We start from the raw sequence: 13130 nt of genomic DNA, 5'->3' as shown, positions 1-13130 counted from the left end.
TTAATTGTTTTTCCTTTAGCTTTTGTTACTCCTTTTTTGCTGCCTGAAGTTTCTCCCCTTCTGTGCCATGCTACTTCTAAGTGCAGCCTCCTGAACTGCTGGGTTAATATTTGACGGTAGCTGGGCAGACGCAGTGTGGGATTCTGCCACTCTGCTTGGCAAGCCCCCTTCTTGCTACACTGCTGCCAGTGTAACTATGGTGGTAAGTCAGAATTTAAGCTTAAGATTAGTTAAATGCTTCACTAGGATGGGATAACTATGGATTTGTTATTGCAAGGAGATGAAAGACATTCTCTCTACCTACTTTTCATGTTTACTATCCTGGCTTTTTGTGTGGGTTTGTTCTGTCATTCTTGTACATGCTTCTGGTGGCTGCAAATTCCTAAGCAGTGAAGACCAGTAAGATGCAAAATTCTTCAAATCAGTGCAGCCTGTTGGGTAACTTTTTAAAAAATGGGTTATCATGACAGTTCTTTTGACTGTGGTCATGGCCCTGTGATTATTTTATGCCCTGATGTGACCATTGTCATTACAGCTTGTGGCTGAAAACTTGGCAATATGGACATCCAGATAACAATGTTCTTCCTTCACCATTTGCACTGTATTCTTGTGCTTCAGGTCTCTGCCTTGGACTGAAGCTTGGTTCACCGCAGTGTCACAACACTGTGACATTCTTACAAATCAGTACTTGATTTTCTTTATCCAAGCCAATTGGTGCTAGGTGCTGTAAAACTATGCTAAATCTGGGACCTGAATTGTTGAAAACTTCCTGCGCAGCAGGGAAGTGGCAAATGCTGGTGATGTCTGCTTAGGCATGGGACCATCACCTCCTCTAAGAGCTTCTCCTGCCAATCATCCTTGCAAGAACCACCCTCTCTCAATATGGCTCTCACTACAAGGAGAATGAGACTGCCAAGGTGACATCTGTGTTCTGCTGAGGCTGCCAGTGGTAGCTGACACCAACTCAAAGGAACATAGGATTCCTCCCCTCTGTTTTCCCATCTCTTCCTCCCTGAAGGACAGGGCTTGAAGAATAGAGGTTCAGCCAAGAAATTATTACCTTTCCTGTTTCACTGTGGTTTACCATCTACCTATGCAGGTTTTCTTGCTCAAAGTGTACTTTTGTTTTTTATTCATAGGTACTGGATGAAGTAGAAATATGCACTAGTACTCAATAGGTCAAATTTAAATCCCTTCTCCCCTCTCTTCTGCAATGTTCAAGAGGAAATAAGACTTTAAGCTTCCTAAAAGAACATGATACTAATTATGTAGCTATTATATGACAGCACATAAATGTTATAAATACAGATGACTGCAAACATTGCAAAGAGCATCAGCCTCTGACTGAATCCGTGTAGCAGTTTTATCACACACCCTCCATGCTAACTCTGTTAGTGGAATAATCACTTCCCAAAGATGGCAATCATTCCATTGCTTGATATGTCCAGCAGTTTATGAAGGTTCATTGGTGAATGTGGACCAGGTTAGCCATAAGGGGCTGAGATTTTTTTTCCAGAATTTATATTAGTATGTAGTCAAAATTTTCTAAATAATAGACCTCACAGGACTTGAATTTCATGTTCTAAAAACTCAGTGCCTGTTACTAATAAATGTGGATAGTTTTGTTTCCCTGTGCTGTAGCAGGTATTTGTAATTTACATAAACATTGTAAAATTCAGGTGCAGTTCCTCGCACCTGCCCTTTTCCACTAGCATTGCATTATTAATATGTCAGATTGATGAAGAGTATCTGTAACATGGCCAGGACAGTCAGACTTTGACTCCTCTGGGGCTTCTCTCATCATTTTTGCTGCAGCACAACATGGCCTTAGGGCAGTGGTGCCTCTCTCTGTTGTCATTGTGAAAATAATTGCAGTAGCTTTGGAGCTGCAGTACTCTTTCCAGCTGTAGCTAATTTGTATCAGGGGCCTTGCTGTGTTGTACATGTGGAAGTGGGGAGAGGTACTTTCAGGGTTAGGGCATGAGGTTGGGAAGGGGTGGCTCAGATGCCCATGTACCTGTTCCTGGGGGCTGCTCTTTCCTCAGAGCAGGGCTTTGGCTTTAGCTTTCAGGTTGGCTGATGGGAGCTGTGTGTTGGGTGTCCTGCCAGCAAGCAGCAAGAATTCTGTCCTTGAGAACATCCATGAGGTAACAAAATGCTGGAGTTGGCTGTATTCTGGTATGTGGTGCGTAGGGTGAGCACCCACATGGATGTACTGTGTGTGGTGGTGCAGAGGACATGGCGGGGGAGTGGAGAAACAGCAGGATGTTGCCCACCCCCCTGGTTGCTCCAGGTGCAAAGCATTCTGAAAATTCAAAAGATAACAAATCTTATAGCACAGTGCTATTTTTGTCATGCATTATTAGTTTCTAATTAATTTTACATCTATTTTAAGAATCATGCAAGCTCCCAAGCCATGTGTTGCCACTCTTGCAAGCAGTCCTGTTGACTTGAGATGGCTCCCTCCATCAGCGAGGGATGTGGAGAGCATGGACACCTGCTCACAGCCACCCCACTTCATCTAGAAGTTATCCAAGAGCTTCCTACAGGAGCCACTTACAGTGCCAGATAGTCTCCACCACAGCCCGTGATAATTTTTTTATCTCATTTTATTTTGCTGCCACCTTAGTAGAATTAAATAATAATTCCTATATTAAGATAACAGGTGGAGCTGCTACCTGCACTATGGAGAAATGTTTGTTTCTTCACAAACAGCTTTTCATAAAGCTCTGGTGAATATTTTTACAAAAGGATATATTTGACCCAGTTTGGCGTATTTTAAATATTTGCAAGGGTTCTAACAGGCAAGGATTTTAATTCCTGTGAAGCTACTGCTAATCAGGAGACAGAGCTTATGCAGAACTCTCTCTTGCAAGCAAAAACAGGCACTTAACATAATTGCTTCATAAGAATAAGATCTAGCAAAACATTGAAGAGAATGTTTGACATTTAAACATCTGGTTAGTGTTAGTCGGGCTATTATTTTACCTTCATGCCAGAAAAACCTGCCATGTTAAAGTTTAATTTCTCAGGTTGAGAACCCATGAGCTTTGCATAAAAATAAGGGTTTATTTATATGAAAATATGCTCTGTCATAGTCAGATTTTTCTTATTATTCTTTCCCTCATTTGCCCTCAGACATGGGTGTCTGAGGCTGACACATTGTCTCAGCAAATTAAGTCAAGCTGAAAGCAAGGGTACAGTGTTAAGGCAGAGCAGCAAATAAGATTTACATTTTCAAGCAAGAGCAGTAATTAGGCCATTGCATATTTTATATCTTCATGTTTGTTTTCAGAGTGGTATATCAAAATAAGCATAGAAGTAATGAGACATAAGTGCTCCAACAAGCGGTTGGGGTTCATCAAGTAAAAACTACAAATTACTCTTCAGTTTTACTGCCACCCACAGAGTTTATGTCTTTAAAATACCAGCAGGCAGGTGTTGTGGCCAGAGCTAGGGCTTTTAGCTAGGGACATACTTAGGTTTCTGTATGACAAATTATAAAGGGAATAGACCTTCTTTTGAGCAATACACTACTTAGCATTGTGCTGTGGACTTCAGTATGTAAGGTGTTTGGTTTTTTGCAGAGCAAATGAGATTTTGAAGTGGTTATGCTGCTGCAGATGGTTATAACTGTTTGATGACAGGCAGGCAATCTTTGAATGCAGGGGTACAGGTCCCTTGCTGCTGTAGTATGAGAATGGTCTACAGGGTCCCAAGCTCTAAATTCTCATGACCCAAATTATCCTCCCTCTGGCTACAATGCAGTGTTTGTATGCCTGTGTGCATTAGGTGAAGCTGCTGCTCTCCCTTGCTGTGCTGAGCAATCAACTTGGCCAGCAACCTTTATTCTTACCTGTATTTCTGCACACAGTCTTGCAGTGTTTGCCCACACACACTGCTACTTTTCTGGCAGAAGTAATGTGGCCACAAAATCATCTGACTAGAACTGCAATTATATGCTAATTTAAGGTTTTCAACCATTAAATGCCTGTAGTATTTCTCCCTATCTTGATATCTTTCTTTACAATGACAGTATCTGTGTAAATTAAGCTAGATTTATGAGAAAATATGTCCCTGGAGTTAATTCTCTCTTTTTTTTCTGCCCCCTTCTTTGCTTTACTCTCCAATCCCAAAGACACAATACTTTCCTAGCACCTGATACAATACTTCATATCCAGATACTATAGTACTTCATAGCCAGTACTTCATATTCAGATACTATAGTACTTCATATCCAGTACTTCATATTCAGGTACTATAGTACTTCGTATCCAGTACTTCATATCCAGATAAGAAAACACAACCCAGAACATAATCATTCGGCTTTCCTCCCCACAGATCTGACGGCACACAAGCCTTGCTACAGCTCTCACAAACAGAAAACAGGCTGGGTATTCCCACCTGCCCCCTTTTGAATTGCATCAATTCTGATTATGAGCCAGAAAGAAGAAGAAATGGAGGACAGCTCCCTGCCACTGTGCGTCACCTGCGGCCAAGCGCATTTACCGGAAGAAAACCACTTGTACAGCTACACCGAAGAAGTAGATGATGATCTGATATGCCACATTTGCCTGCAACCTTTGCTTCAGCCATTAGACACGCTCTGTGGTCACACCTTCTGCACAGCCTGCCTTACAAACTTCCTTGTGGAAAAAGACTTCTGTCCCATGGACCGCAAGCTTGTGATTCTCCAGACGTGCAGGAAGTCCAGCATACTAGTGAATAACCTCCTGGATAAGCTAATGGTTAGCTGCCCTTTCACAGAGCACTGCTCAGAGGTTGTGCAACGTGGTCACCTTGAACAGCATTTCCAAACCCAGTAAGTTGTTGTTGATAGACCTTTTCTCACTCCTTTTTTTTGAGTAGAATAAAAATATCTTCAATTAATACTGGTCAAAATAGACACTTACCATAAAGAAAGAGTTGTTTATTTCACTCCCAATGAACACAGTATCATTAATTTTGAGCTGAATTTAGTCCATTGATAGTCCAAGATATAGGCTATATCTTACTCTTTTTTTAGAACCAAATGCATCAATGCATGTAAGGTACTTCATGCTATTGTTAGAAGTTCTGGATGAATACTTTGTGGTTAGCTGCACAATGACAATGTGTATGTAGTCCAAAGAGATCTGCATGTTTTGGGAAGCTGAGCTATTATAAATATTTTAATAGCGCATTATTAAGGGTTTTATAATTGCCCTTTCTTCAAACATTTTTTGAATCACAAATGACCTATATGAGAAGTAGAGCAGAAAATATTCTAGTTTGGTGTTGGTCTTTGAACCTGAGTGCTCCTTTTTTCCAGGTGAGCACTTACACAGGGCACCATGGGGCTCACAGAGAGACAGAATCTGGAAATCTGGCTGGACTCCCTCTCCAGCCTTATCCCTCCTAGCAGCCAGGACACTCTCCATCCTGCCTCTGGGAGAGACCTCTCCAGGGAGCAGTTTGGCTCCTCTGCAATGAGAGAACTGAATGATTCTCTGTTTTGCAGAGTAAAAGCATGTGCTGCTGCTTTTGTCTTGCATGTTCTGCCTTTTGTAAGGAAGGCAGAAATGTAAAGAGGTACTTCAGGGCTGTGATTTCTGACAGCGCCCTCACACTTTGGCATGGTCTGCATAACAGCACCTCAGGTCTGAGGAGAGATGGGGTCTAAGATGTGCCCTTTTCTGTGAGCTGTATCTGTTACCCAGTGAAATTACTTCCCTGGAAGTTTGCAGGTGTAAATCATGTTGCTAGGTGTGTACCTCTGCATGTGCAACGTGAAGGAAGCCTTGAGCAGCCAGCGTAGGGCTCCAGACTGTCCTGCAGAGACATGGCAGTACTGAGGACCAGAGCATGGCTGGTGAGCAGGCTGGTGAGCCAGAGGGTTGGAGGTGTGCTCACATGCTGCACACTTCACAGTCTGTGAGCCCACAAGCAGAAATGGCTCTGCAGCCTGCCACTCAACATGTCCTCATTTGCACTGGAGACATCATTTCCTGAAGCACCTGGATTCCCACTAAGAATTTATTCACTTGAAGATATTCACTAAGTTACGGTATCCTAACCAACCAAAAATGTGATGATTTTGTGGTACTAAAACCAAAAAACCCCACAAACCTTAGCAATGGATTTATTAATCCTTTGTGAAGGTTGTGAGACCACGTTTCACATGCTGGAGGTTTGGTGTTTGTGGATTGGGGTGCCCTTGTCCCCACATTTCTGGATCTGGCTTTCCCTGTGAGGGTGCTTCTGGCTTCTGGCTCAGTGGCAGCAGGTCCCAGCCCAGGCCAGCAGTGCTCTGGGAGTTCCACCGTGTGCAGCTAAGGGGACAAAATAACAGAGATACTCATAATTTTCTGTCTTAGGTCAGTACTTCTCTAATAGGCCTCAAATGTTAATTTCAACAGAAATGCAGGTAAGGGGACTGTCAGTCTTCTGTGAGCTGCTGTCACTGAAATTGTGTTTCTCTACAGATTCCAAGCACAAAATCTTGAACCCCTAGTGCAAATGCCCTTTCCCTTTGCTATACCTATAGCTGAATTTAATTTGATTTAGGCCTTCCTGTTTGTCTTCATTTTTTTAACAGGATGATGCTGTGGCCATAAAATTAGCAGGACACCCATTCCCAATTTATCCTCAACCCCCAATAAATAAGCAAATTGCAGTGGTGTTTTTTGCATGGAAGCCACATAGCTAGCACAGCTTCTGATTTTTAGTGTTGATTTTCTTACGTAGATATGTGCAAGTCACTCCCGTGTCATAGTTTCTTTTCCTTAAGATATATAGTGAAAGGTGCCCTTCACTATATATCTTACAGAATTGCAGTTCTATAAACAATTATTTTGTCCTGGCAAGTTTTATTCTGGCACTTACTGCTGAATGCCAGTGGCTTGGCCTGGATCTTCCCCTCAGGATCCTCAAGATCCTGTGCTTCTGGCTTGCTTGGCCTGAGCCCAAGCAGAGATAGAAATAATTGTCTCAGTAACGTATTCCCACCATCTCTTGCTGTTGCGTCTTCCCTGTGTCAGGTTCCCTGCACCAGTCCCAGGTTTGCAACCCCCAGGAGCAGAAGACTGGAGAGATGCAGTAGGGTCTTCCTACCCTAAAGCCTCTAATGTAGTGAAGTACAAAGCATTGCTACATACCTGGACATTTTTCATCTTTGCTACGCATGACATGGCTTTTCTTTCCTCAGAACAGCTGGGAGTACTGAGTTACCTTAAGGACAAAGGGCAGAGACAGGAGAATAGGAAACCACGGGGAACTTCTGCTGTTGGGGGTTTCAGCTTTACAGGGGATAGGTACTGCAACCCCACTAGCATTCCCACTTGAGGGAAGAAATAGGAGGAAACATTCTGAGTGATCCCTAAAGGTGGACTTCTACATCCTTGTGCTTGCAGACACTGCATAGTACCTTTATTTTTTTTAAGCACAGCATTAATTAATTATCACCTAAGGTATCTTATGCCTCTGCCTAATTTAATTGTTGGAAATGCAGAAACCTCTCTTGCCACCCCATCTCCAATTAATGGCAAGGAGAAGAATGTTGTGCTCTGTCATGCCCAGGGACAGATTAAACAGACTGAGCTGATGCTGTTCTCTTTAACTCTTGCAAATCAATAGAGGGAAGGGAAAATGTGTGATTTTGCTAGTAAAAAAATACGGTAATAATCATAAATATTTGGTGTCTGCAGTGAGAACAGTTCAGAGCTCACCTGATATCTCCACAGAACATTATTGTGCTCTCAGTGAATAAATTAAAGTAGGCTCTGCTAGGGTCACCAGGGTGGTCAGCAGTCCTCACATTACTTGCATTATTCAGGTTCAGACCAGTCCTGGTTCTCAGAGAGAAAACAAAAGTTTGCCCTGATCAGAGATGAGGTCACTGATGGGACAAGGTGAGCTTGCTGTTTTATGCTTTGTAATTGATGAGAGAACTTTACAATTTTTTTTAACACTGGTTACCATGGAGCAGTCAACTGAAAGCATCCTTATTTAAAATGTTTGCTCTTGCATCCTTCAAAAAAACCCTGAGAAGAGACATGTCCTTGGATTATTACAAGATTTATGTTTGTACAAAAACGTCTGACCGGATTTGGGGAATTCAGACTGAGATGCAAACAGCCAGCAGTTGGCTGTGATCTTTTGCAGTGTTTTACTTTAAAAAGGTGTGGTCTTATGATATCGCCTGCTACAAAACTCCACGGGGGGCATTTTTTTCCCCTCTTTGTCAGACAGCTACACCCTTCTGTGATGCAGTTTAGCTCGTAACCCATCTGCTTGTGGGCAGTGATGTAAACATACCAGCTGCCTCTGAAGAACCACTCTGAATCCTGCAGGAGGCAGGTCTCTTCCCCGAGCATCGCTCTCCTCTGCAGCATAAGTCACTGTCTCGCCAACCACGCTGTGCTGTCCCTAAACCCTCACATCTACCCATCTGAGAGTCAGATCGAGTAATCCTCTTACAGGTCAATGATTTTTGCAGTGTAGCTTCGTTTAAGGGATTTAAGCTCGATTCATAATGTGCTACCATTGCGTTGAAATGGAAAGGCTTGCTTAGAAGGGGCTTGGTTGGCACGAAAGCTTCTCGTTGTGTGTCCCACCAGCACAGAGAGACGGTGGGAAGGAGGAAACCTAGCAGCAGTGCCAGCACTGCACTGAAAATGAAGGCTCTCCTGTTACTGGTCCTACCTTGGCTAAGTCCTGCAAACTACATAGACAATGTGGGCAACCTGCACTTCTTGTACTCCGAGCTGTGAGTACGCACAGTCGCGCTGGCATCGTGCTCTCTGTCTGTCTGTCTGACCCGAGTGGCGGGAAGGGGCTCGCCATGAGCGTTTCGGGGGGTCTGTCTGCCTGTGTGTCTGTGCCTGTGCATACGTGTGAAGAAAATCCTGCAACGTCTTGCCAACAGCTTCACACCGTGCTGCTTCCCATCCGGAGGGCTAATAATAGCAGTACGTCCCCATTGCTTTCTGCCTTGGAAGCAGCCGAGACGTACTGAGTGAAGCTGCTTTTTCCCTTATCAACTTGTTTTTCTGTGCCGATGTTTTAGGTGTTCGTTGGTTTGGGGTTTATTTCCATTTCCAAATCCGTGTTTTTCCTTTATTTCCTGTAAATAGCCTTCTGGGGATCTGGGTATAGGGGAAGGCATCAGGATAGACACCCCCAGTAGAGCGCTGTCTGTGTACATGCATAATGTTCTGTGTGTAAAGCTGCATGCCTGTAGCAAAACGCTGAGAAGCCTTTCACCAGAAATAATTCACTTGAGACAGAAGAGAATTTTCCCATATTTCTGTTTTTGCCCACAGCAGAATGTTATTTTTTCTGTAAAGCAAATTTAACTGTAGCAATCCATTCATATATCTTCATGCTTTTAAAAAACCCACCTCAAACGACCCCATAGCTGGTCTTTCTAACCCGTAAAACAAATAGTCTATGGTATCTTCTGTAAATGTTACTACTTTAATTTGTGCTTGAATTTTATTGTACTAGTTAGTGGAGCTTTTATGACTAGAAATAGATATTTGTTTCACTATGTCTTCATTAATTATGTGTTGTTTGTATTTTAACAAATTGTAAACTTTCAAGATCTTCATTGAGTGAAATGTCTAATTGTCTCAAAAATGAAAAATTACTGTATTATGCCTACAGTGGGAATATTTAGTAACAGTTGTGATTAGTACCAAAGAGACTAATTTTCAAATTATTTTGTCTCTACTGTCAGACAAAAATAGCAGTGTTTTGCAGAAACACAAAGTCCCCTTTTGAAATCCTTGTGTGATGTGCATGGCAACTATTAATAATTTAGTCACACTGCGTACAACAGCTTAGGATTTCTGTATGCTGTAGGTGCTTTTAAACATTTAACAAATCTAGTGTTGAGGATTGCAGCTATGTCCTCATTTTAATTTACTGGCATTTTGTTTAAGAACGTTAATTAAAAAAAAAATAAACAAAACAAACAAAGCCAAAAAAACACATACAACAAACAAACAAAAAACAGTTAAGCCAAGCAGGCTACAGGAGCAATCAAGCTCAAAACAGGGCAGATGAACACTTATAATGGAAACAATGGCATCTGGGACATCTAGTTTCCAGGAAAACAAACCAATGAGATTAATCAGAGCACAGGCACAGATGCAGCCTACTTGCTTTTCTTGGGGAATTCAGGTTCACTGATTCTCCCAGGATAAAGGGCTATGATGTACAGTAGCTATTCATCTCTTATTTATTTAGCCTTCTAACCCACAGAGATGTTAGTTGTGCTGAATGTCTGCCGTTGTTCTAATGGAGTGGGTGTGGACTGGGGCTTGGACGTGCATCTTCAGTTGTCAGCAATGGGAGGTGCACATCCCCTCTCCAGTACCCAGCCCTGGATGCTATCTGGCATCCTGCTGCCAGGAGCCAGTGCTCAGGGCCTCCCACACCACTCTGCCTCTGGCCAGGGCAACAGAAAGTGGGATTTACTGGGGCTGACACAATCCAAATGGGCACCAGGCAGTTTGACCTCCTTTCAGAATTTCTCCTTCTCCTCCACGTGTATGTAGTATCTTTGGCTGCTGCTGGATGCCGCACAAGGCATTGATATACTAACCAGTGGGATGGATTTAAGGTCCTTTCTAATAACAGCACTTGAAAGAAAAATAAAATACTGTTTTCAGTCCTGTTTAATCAATTTATACAAATGTTATGACCTACAGGTTGCTTCTTCAGTTGCTTGGGCACTGCTTGGACATGTTTAATGCAGTTTTATGAGTGAAACAGATAAGCCACTGGTGTCCAGGACAGCCTGACACTCAGGGACACGGGTTAACTGCCACAGAACTTTCGTACCCCAAACAAGCATCTTAAATCTTTCCTCACAGCCAACTGAAGAGTCCCTGCTGTGTGTAGTGTGTCTGATGGCTTGCACCATGGCTCAAAACTAGACTGTAGTAGGCAGAAAGCATTTTTATCATTATCACACTATCTTTGGTTGCTGGTGAGTGCAAATACTGGCCTCAGTCAGGACTCATTATTTCTTGGCTGTCAGCCACCAGAAATACCAGTTGAGGAGGAAGAGCGGGATGATGGGTTTGCTAGCAACAAGGAAAGAGCTGGAGGACAGTGCGGGATGCACTGGTGCTGGCACAAGAGGAAGAATAAGGGTGCTGGGATTAACACTGCCCTGTCTCTCAGACAATCCATCTCTCCCTTTCTACTCTGTTCAAAGGTTATGTTATTTGTATTGCATTGCTGAGGTTTGCTTTAGTTCCAGGGCATTTTTGTTCCTAAATGTGGAATAGGCTACTTGGAGAATAGGGATTACAGCATAGCACAAAACCCATCTGGAGAGGCAGGCCCTGGAATCCAGCTAAGAAATAAAGAGATTTTAAGAGGTTTGAAGAAGAGAAATGAGGCTGGGGAAAGGCTGTGCCAGACCTTTGCACTTAAGCTAGGTGCCACACAGGTAGAAAAGGGAGGTGTGTGGATGTGTTGTAGTGGCACTTTATGGGATAGATGTTGGGTGCCACTATTTTTAGTTTTCTGTTAGCAGTCTGATAATTACAGGTATTCCCAGGAAGCCAATACATGTCCCCTGATTTTGTCATCTGCACTAAAACCACTTCCCTAGCTATTGTCTGTTGCTCTTCCTTAAGCACAGATCTTGACACAGATGTTGTTCCTGTCCTTGCTCTTTGCCAAATCGTGAAGACCAGCATGGGGTAAGCCAGGGCTCTCCCTCTTGAGGAGAAGCCCATGGAAACATCTGACAGGAGAGCAAGAGAAACCTGTGAGATCTGCCTTGAGGGATCTCTGGGAGATGGGGGATGTAGCCACACCCACCCAGTGTCTTGCACCATTGTAAGGGTCTGCTTGGGTGTTGAGGAAACCCTAACTCAGGATCCATGTCTTCTTCTTTATATAGCTGCAAAGACTTTGAAAGGCATCTGTTCTCTTTCTTTCTTATTTAACATATCTTCAGAGAGGAAATACTTGCCCTAGCATTCTTTTGGGTTGAGGTATGTTATTCCCTCCAGTTAAAAACATGGTAGTGGATCCAGAGACAGCCTGTGGTCACTCTTAGGAGGCTTTCCTGAGTGTGATGGCCTGGTGGCACTGCTCACACCATTGCTATCCCTCTCACATCATAGGACAAGACATGTAGCAGGGTATTTCTCAATAGCAGGATTTTCTGCACCTTTAGCTCAAAGGGCTACTTAGAAATAAAATTGAGGGGAAGGAAGTTGCAAGAGTAGGCAGTAAATAACCTCACCTTGTCTCCCTAAGGACATCAATCACATGACAGCATGGGATGCTTTTTAACCTTATCCCAGTTCAGCACGTGGCCCTGCTGACTGAGCGAGCGCCCGGGCTGGTGCTGGCCATTGCGTGTGCTCAGCACAGATCGAGCCCTGGGAGTCCTTGGCAGCCACTCCTGTTGGCACTCTTTCCCTCAAAGGATTTAACAGCTCCTGGCCTTAGTCCCTGCTGGTAATACATCAGCTAGATCTACCCCACTAATCTGAATCAAGCCATTGTTTTTAGAAATCTTTTCTTGGTTAGGTGGAAATGTACAACCTACACGTGAAAAAAAAGTAAATTCTTTTATCACCCTTCTTCAGTTTTGCATGAAACAGTCAAAGAAATCTCACCAAATTAACTGGATCCAGTTTCCCCGCATAACTTATACACTAACTACTCTCTTAAATTTGAAATCAGCACTTTGGGCTGGAATAACCAGTAAAATTTAATTTTTCTCTTTATTCAATTTAAAAAGAAGAGATGCATGTGTCAGCTGTCTTCTAGTGCCATTGAGCACATCTTTTTTATGGTAGAAACAGTAGGTACATTCTCCTAGCCCCCTTACAGCACTGAACTCTGCAGACAATTTCTTTAATTTCTGTTCAACTCAGAGGGGAAGCTTGTGTCTGGCTTCAAGTCTATCCTTGTATAATATCCCCTCCACACAGAGGCTGGGGAGCACAGGACATGCAATACTCATGACAAAATTGATCAGCCTGGAGCACCTTTTGGGCTCATGTGTTAACCCACTACAAAAGCCACATGTTGGCTTCCTTATTCTGTGCAAAGCTGTGTTTATGGAAATCTGTGTCAAAGATAAACTGTGAGGTTAATTAAAGCTGAAAGTGCTG

The 13130-nt window shown here is 43.0% G+C and overlaps 1 protein-coding gene across 2 annotated transcripts in view; it reads left to right on the top strand.

Annotated features, from left to right (window-relative positions):
• Positions 1–13130, top strand: part of LNX1 (ligand of numb-protein X 1) — a 120308-nt gene that overhangs the window by 50322 nt on the left and 56856 nt on the right. The window contains exon 3 of one of the 2 annotated variants that reach the window (XM_041459982.1): positions 4342–4822. In XM_041459982.1, the coding sequence (XP_041315916.1) occupies positions 4437–4822 (386 nt within the window). In that variant the 5' untranslated portion in view covers positions 4342–4436. Of the gene's footprint in view, positions 1–4341; positions 4823–8654; positions 8747–13130 lie in introns of those variants that run through there. The other variant, XM_041460067.1, reaches the window with a different exon arrangement.

This window comes from Pyrgilauda ruficollis, unplaced genomic scaffold (assembly GCF_017590135.1).
Source record: "Pyrgilauda ruficollis isolate IOZ18807 unplaced genomic scaffold, ASM1759013v1 scaffold1, whole genome shotgun sequence".
In the NCBI taxonomy this organism is placed as follows: Eukaryota; Metazoa; Chordata; class Aves; order Passeriformes; family Passeridae; genus Pyrgilauda; species Pyrgilauda ruficollis.
The sequence above is the reverse complement of the archived record's forward strand: the minus strand, read 5'-3'. Positions and strand labels throughout refer to the sequence as shown.